Genomic DNA, 6,577 nt, shown 5'->3' on the forward strand with positions numbered 1-6,577 from the left:
GAGCGCCAAAACTAAACTTGACCAATCAATTAAAGCCATACAATTTACAAGTGAGAATTTCATCATCGCCTCCTTTGACATCAAAATTGTATGCCCACCTAAAACGCATTAAAACTACGAAGAGCATCGAGAAGCACAAAGGCGGCGACAAAAAACGGCAATATGCTTCGACGTCATTCTCCGATGCAAGCAGACAGAAAACATCGTGTATAAAGCATGCGACTTGCATCCTTATTACTATTTACAGTCCATGCACATCCGCTTCACAGCAATAATACTTTTTATCGCGCAAGATAAGCTCAACTCAAAGCATCGTTATGCCTTTGTGAGCTCACGATTTTAAACTTCACAGAACCAGACTTTCGAATCGTTCATAACGGGTTTGCCCATTGCAAAACAGGCAAAAGAGCCATTTGCAAACGAGCATTTTCACCTTCATGTCGCCTTGTTAATAGGTAAGCGAGAAAGTCGTTGAATTTCCAATTGCAGCATTGCATCCCATGAATTACTTGAAATGTGCCCTTCGCCACGACTGAGGGCGACGAGACGAGCAAGTCGCAGCCACCGGTGAAGGTCGTCAATCTAGATTGCATCGGAAATGCATTAGAATTAAATCAGAACGAGACAAGTTCTCTTAAAGCTTACCGAGACGTTTTGTTTGGACTTACGACACTTAACATAATGCTTTTCAGCCATCTCAGCTTCTTCATTGCCAATCGTGACGTTAAACGAACGCAACACGCACAAAAACAAGCGAAAGCATTCCAACAACTCTTCAGTAGGTCTTTTAAAAGTCGTACAATTACCGGTCCCAACAACAGGCAACGAAACAATCGCAGGCACGATACTCTTGCCTTCTGACAGAGTAATGACGGCCACATCTTGAGGAAAATCCTTGCTATAGTATTGAAAATCATACGGCAATACCATCTTGTCCATTAGCGACTGCAAAGCGCCTATATTTTTGACCCCTTGCTCGTTTAATTGCCCTGTTGATAATCCCGTTTCATTCACAAGCAGCGTCGTGCCATTTGCCACTTGCAAGACCCCACTACGAAGCACATCGCACTCGTAATCTTTATACGGCACAAACGTGGTTGTGTTTAACGTGTTTATTGTTAAATCCACGCGCCCAACCATCGGCATCAACGAGCTTAACGTCATGTGCATTGTATTCACAAAATCAGCCGTTTGCACTCGGATCGAAGACATCGTTAGGAATAAATTGAGTGACAAATTTCCAAGTGGGGTCGATAAATCAGCCCGAGCATACACGTGTGACAGCAACACTAAGAGCAAATACTCAGCCGTCAGTGTATCGCCACCAACTGTTTGAGCCAAATATTCCACAAGTTGCAACCGCATTGCCAGAATGTCCATGTTGTAGCCAAGCCGATTCCATTCAAGCTGGCAAAATGTCGTAAGTGAAGTATTGCTCTCTCCAATTTGTTGATAAAATGCCACCGATTTGTGAGGACGCACGTGGTGTAAAATTTGGAGACTGCTGACATGGCAGCAGTGGAGAACGACCCCGGATCGGTCGTTTCGGTGCATGTTATTAATACAATCTGATAGCTGCAATTCCTCGAGCTGGTTGAGATTAAAATTATCTGCAAGATTGTCGTTTTGAGAGTGTGGGCCAGGTATCATTAAATCTAAGATGCCGACGAATTCAAACGCTTCATTCACCTTGAATGCGTCCAACGAAATGTTTTTGTGCTGGCCGTCGTAGACGTAAATATGGACAGCTTCGGGCAGTAAAAACGCTTGATTTTGCTCCTTTTTCAGCGTGTTTTCAGCCTTTGATCTTTTGCCATGCACGTCGTTCTTTTCCTGCTGCAAATCGCAATTCAGCTGGTCCTCCATAGAGCGCTCACTTCTCTTCGAAGTTGCAAAACATGCATTCTCTTCACATTGGTTACCATCACTTTGCGTGGGTATATGGGCACGGTACGCAATATGGGTCCAGTCACTCGCGTGGGGGAAAAGTGTGACAAGAAGCGGCACACGCTCGACCAATTGTTTGCGCACCGCCTCATCATCAGTCAATGCGACCGCTGTGTCGTCTAGAACGACGAACTCTGGATCTTGCACGTCTCGAATGACTCCACGAAACTTTAGCACACTGCCGTCGTGGTACTTTCCCAAGCAAAAAGCTCCTTCGTCCAATACGGGGACATTTGCAATATCGCGTGACGCCGAGAGTTGCGATGAGAGATCTAACATTCCTAAGAATTAAAATAAAAATGAGACATATTAGTGTGTGTTTTTATTCAGTCGTTCCGATCGATGACTGGTCAAAAATCTTTTGACTATCAAAATGGCTACGGTGTGGCGTCGACCAGGCGTGTTGCTAAGCGGCGCTGCATTGTACGCTGGAGTAGCCTTTACTACATACGTGGTGCTCTACGATCCTAGAAAACGACAAGTTGATGGGGCTACGGCGACCGTAGATGACGCCAGGCGGCGGAAGATATTTGACACGAACGCAGCAAAGTACGACAAGGAAATCGACTGGGACGAACGACTCACGGGGATCTCGCTCATGCGACGTTTTCTGCTTCGAAAGGCTCAAGGCCACATTTTGGAGGTAGCAGCTGGAACGGGTCGCAATTTGGCATATTACTCGCCAACGTCGCATGCGACGTTAATAGACTTTAGCCGTGAAATGCTGAATCAAGCCTCAATTTCTCAGCAGCAGCGGTTGGCCAGCTGCGACCTTCAGGTCATGAGTGCTGAAAATCTGGTCTTTAATGACGACCAGTTTGACACAGTCGTGGATACGTTTGGTCTTTGCAGTATGGATGACCCCGTGCGCGCTTTAAAGGAGATGCAACGCGTGTGCAAGAAAACAAGTGGTCGCATCTTGCTGCTGGAACATGGACAAAGTAGCTTTGCGTGGCTCTCCGGTATCTTAGACAAATTTGCAAATCTTCACGCTCAGAAGTGGGGATGCCACTGGAACCGATGCATCGTGGCTTTATCAGATCAGACCGGACTGGAAGTTGAAACGATGCACCGCTTCCATTTTGGCACAACGTATTTCATTGTAGCCAAACCTCAAGCTGCAGGTGCTCACATCTGACGCTTCCTGCCAGTGCTGAAGGAAGTGGCAAAGGATCCAAGCAAACACGCCATTCTCTTTCGCACTTTACAACTGTTCGTCCATTCGAAGCCAATACTACCTTTCCATCGACGTATGTCACGGCAGTTCAACGAGATGATCGTTTTGGTCTGAAAAACGACAATGGCGCACGTGGCATTCACACGGAGCGTCTGCGTCTGGAGATGAATGAACGCGTGATGCTTAGCTACTTTCTAACGCGTGTTCAAATGGAAGATCCCGACGTGATTGTTGGTCATAATTTACACAAATACGTCTTGGAAGTATTACTCCCTCGAATCGATCATTTTAAACTCGGAGGCGTATGGTATAAGCTCACGCGACTTCGTCGTGGACGTCTCCATCCTTCTAATGAAGGAGTAGGCTGGAATGAGTATCGTATGGACGATATGGTCAATGGACGTTTGTTTTGTGATACTTATGTGTCGTCCAAAGAGCTCTTGGGATCCCAAACTACACACTGTCGTATTTGGTCGAGCGAATGTTATTGAAACAGCGATTAAATATTGAAATGACGGAAATTCCACAGCTTCTTCTTAGTGGTCCCGAGTTGTTTGTCAAGTTCTTGCGCCATACCCTCGACGATGCGATGTTTGTGCTTCATTTAATGCACAAACTTGAGATCGTACCGTTATCAAAACAGCTTGCTAATTTATGTGGGTACTTGTGGACCCGCACGCTTGAAGGAAACAAACGTGCGGAGCNTGCCACTGGAACCGAGACATCGTGGCTTTATTAGATCAGACCGGACTGGAAGTTGAAACGATGCACCGCTTCCATTTTGGCACAACGTATTTCATTGTAGCCAAACCTCAAGCTGCAGGTGCTCACATCTGACGCTTCCTGCCAGTGCTGAAGGAAGTGGCAAAGGATCCAAGCAAACACGCCATTCTCTTTCGCACTTTACAACTGTTCGTCCATTCGAAGCCAATACTACCTTTCCATCGACGTATGTCACGGCAGTTCAACGAGATGATCGTTTTGGTCTGAAAAAAGACAATGGCGCACGTGGCATTCACACGGAGCGTCTGCGTCTGGAGATGAATGAACGCGTGATGCTTAGCTACTTTCTAACGCGTGTTCAAATGGAAGATCCCGACGTGATTGTTGGTCATAATTTACACAAATACGTCTTGGAAGTATTACTCTCTCGAATCGATCATTTTAAACTCGGAGGCGTATGGTCCAAGCTCACGCGACTTCGTCGTGGACGTCTTCATCCTTCTAATGAAGGAGTAGGTTGGAATGAGTATCGTATGGACGATATGGTCAATGGACGTTTGTTCTGTGATACTTATGTGTCGTCCAAAGAGCTCTTGGGATCCCAAACTACACACTGTCGTATTTGGTCGAGCGAATGTTATTGAAACAGCGATTAAATATTGAAATGACGGAAATTCCACAGCTTCTTCTTAATGGTCCCGAGTTGTTTGTCAAGTTCTTGCGCCATACCCTCGACGATGCGATGTTTGTGCTTCATTTAATGCACAAACTTGAGATCGTACCGTTATCAAAACAGCTTGCTAATTTATGTGGGTACTTGTGGACCCGCACGCTTGAAGGAAACAAACGTGCGGAGCAAATTGAGTACCTCTTGCTTCATGAATTTACGCATTCGAAACACAAGTTTATTGTACCTGAAAAGTATAAAACGCGTCACGAAGCGGACAAGTCGAGTACAAAACGAGAAGCGTCGTATGCTGGTGGCATGGTCTTTGCACCGAAAAAAGGTCTTACGACAACTTTGTCGTGTTGCTCGATTTCATGAGTTTGTATCCGTCGATTATTCGAGTACGTTATGGAATGCTTGAGTGTCGAAAGGACTTGGGAACAACTGACGTTTTGGTATTGTGATTGACATGAATAGGAGTATAATATTTGTTTTACGACCGTCGAGCGACAAATCACGAAAGACGCCACTGGAGGTTCTTTGAAACGAAAGAAAACGACAATCTCTGCGATTGAAGACAAAGAGGCTCTTAACGGCAAAGATGCGACTTTTGAAGGTGCTGCGTTCAGTGATGACTCGAAGATTCCTTCATTACCAAGTAGTGCAAGTAAACCTGGCATCTTACCGGCTGTAATCAAACGATTATTGGACTCTCGAAAGCAAGTAAAGCAACAATTGCAAATTGAATTGCAAGCTGGCAACGTTGAGAAAGCTGCTTTATTGGATGTGCGTCAGAGAGCGATTAAATTGACGGCCAATTCCATGTACGGATGCTTAGGCTTTCGATATTCGCGGCTCTACGCCAAACCCATTGCTGCGTTGATTACCTCCACGGGGCGACAGACTTTGCAACGCGCCAAGGAAGTCGCCGAGCACGAGTGTGGCTACGATGTAATTTACGGGGATACGGACTCGATTATGGTGGATTCACGCACGGAGAATCTTGACGAAGCCAAGCGCATTGGTAGTGACATTCAAACGCAGTGTAACAAGCATTTTAAGCTCTTGGAGCTGGAAGTGGATGCTATTTTCAAGCGTCTGTTGTTGTTAAATAAGAAGAAATACGCGGCCTTGGTATTGAAAGAACAACCACAGTGTGAACCTTTGTTTGAAAAGGAAGTCAAGGGATTGGATCTTGTACGTCGGGATTGGTGTGTCCTTTCAAAGCCGTGGGAAATGCGAATCTTGATTTTATTTGTCGGGAAATTCCCGTGAAGAAGTGGTGGAAAGTATTCATGAACATCTTGAACAAGTGGCCGAGCGTATGCGTTCAAATATAGAGCCATTGGAACAATATGTCATTACAAAGAGTTAAAATAAACAACCAGAACAGTACCCGGATCGCGCCAAACAGTATCACGTGCAAGTCGCGCTTGCTCTACGTAGTATGGGAAAACCCGTGGGGGCAGGCACTCATATTCCTTACGTGCTTTGCAAGGAAGAAGAACCAAGTAGTAAACGTCGAGCTTACGACCCTGACGAAGTCCAACGTGCGAATGGAAAGCTAAGTATCGATATTGAGTGGTATCTCGAGTCCCAGATTCATCCACCTGTTAATCGTTTGTGTGCGCATATCGAAGGAACATCGAGTCCTCAATTAGCGCACTGTTTGGGTCTCGATACGACGAGATTCTCGCATGCGACGAGTCCTTTTGGAGACGAAAAGGATCCAAACGACGCAATTCCAAGTGTCCTTCAGAACGATACCGATCGCTTTCAACAGTGCGTGCCTTTGGAAATCACGTGTGATCAATGTAAGATATCAAGTGCTTTTCCGGGGGTCTTTTATTCTTACGAGAAGGATGGCATGGTACTGTCGAGTGGCCTGTTTTGTCCTGTATGCAAGGCGGATTTCTGGGGGTTTGATCAAGAAGGCATTAACGGGAATCGTGGTGATGATTTTGAAGCGATTCTTTCCAATCGACTTCATCTTGCAACGCGTCAAGCCACGAAGAAATACTACGAAGCGTGGACGATTTGTACGGACGTGACGTGTAAGACAC

The 6,577-nt window shown here is 45.7% G+C and overlaps 3 protein-coding genes across 3 annotated transcripts; all 3 read left to right on the top strand.

The window, feature by feature from the left end:
- Positions 1–2,668: 2,668 nt before the first annotated feature.
- CCR75_007024 (uncharacterized protein) lies at positions 2,669–3,615 on the top strand (the record flags this gene model as incomplete). The annotated part of the gene is made up of 2 exons (XM_067965088.1): positions 2,669–3,039; positions 3,072–3,615. 2 exons carry the CDS (start codon positions 2,669–2,671, stop codon positions 3,613–3,615), a joined length of 915 nt encoding a protein of 304 aa, XP_067819526.1.
- Positions 3,616–3,635: 20 nt separating this feature from the next.
- On the top strand, positions 3,636–4,491 carry CCR75_007025 (uncharacterized protein; the record flags this gene model as incomplete). Its single annotated transcript, XM_067965089.1, has 3 exons — positions 3,636–3,819; positions 3,864–3,947; positions 3,983–4,491. The coding sequence occupies 3 exons, from the start codon at positions 3,636–3,638 to the stop codon at positions 4,489–4,491; spliced, it is 777 nt and encodes a 258-aa protein (XP_067819527.1).
- Positions 4,492–4,511: 20 nt separating this feature from the next.
- Positions 4,512–6,321, top strand: CCR75_007026 (uncharacterized protein; the record flags this gene model as incomplete). Its single annotated transcript, XM_067965090.1, has 2 exons — positions 4,512–4,835; positions 4,992–6,321. The coding sequence occupies 2 exons, from the start codon at positions 4,512–4,514 to the stop codon at positions 5,787–5,789; spliced, it is 1,122 nt and encodes a 373-aa protein (XP_067819528.1). The 3' UTR covers positions 5,790–6,321.
- Positions 6,322–6,577: the final 256 nt, after the last annotated feature.

Source organism: Bremia lactucae, linkage group LG9 (assembly GCF_004359215.1).
Source record: "Bremia lactucae strain SF5 linkage group LG9, whole genome shotgun sequence".
In the NCBI taxonomy this organism is placed as follows: domain Eukaryota; phylum Oomycota; class Peronosporomycetes; order Peronosporales; family Peronosporaceae; genus Bremia; species Bremia lactucae.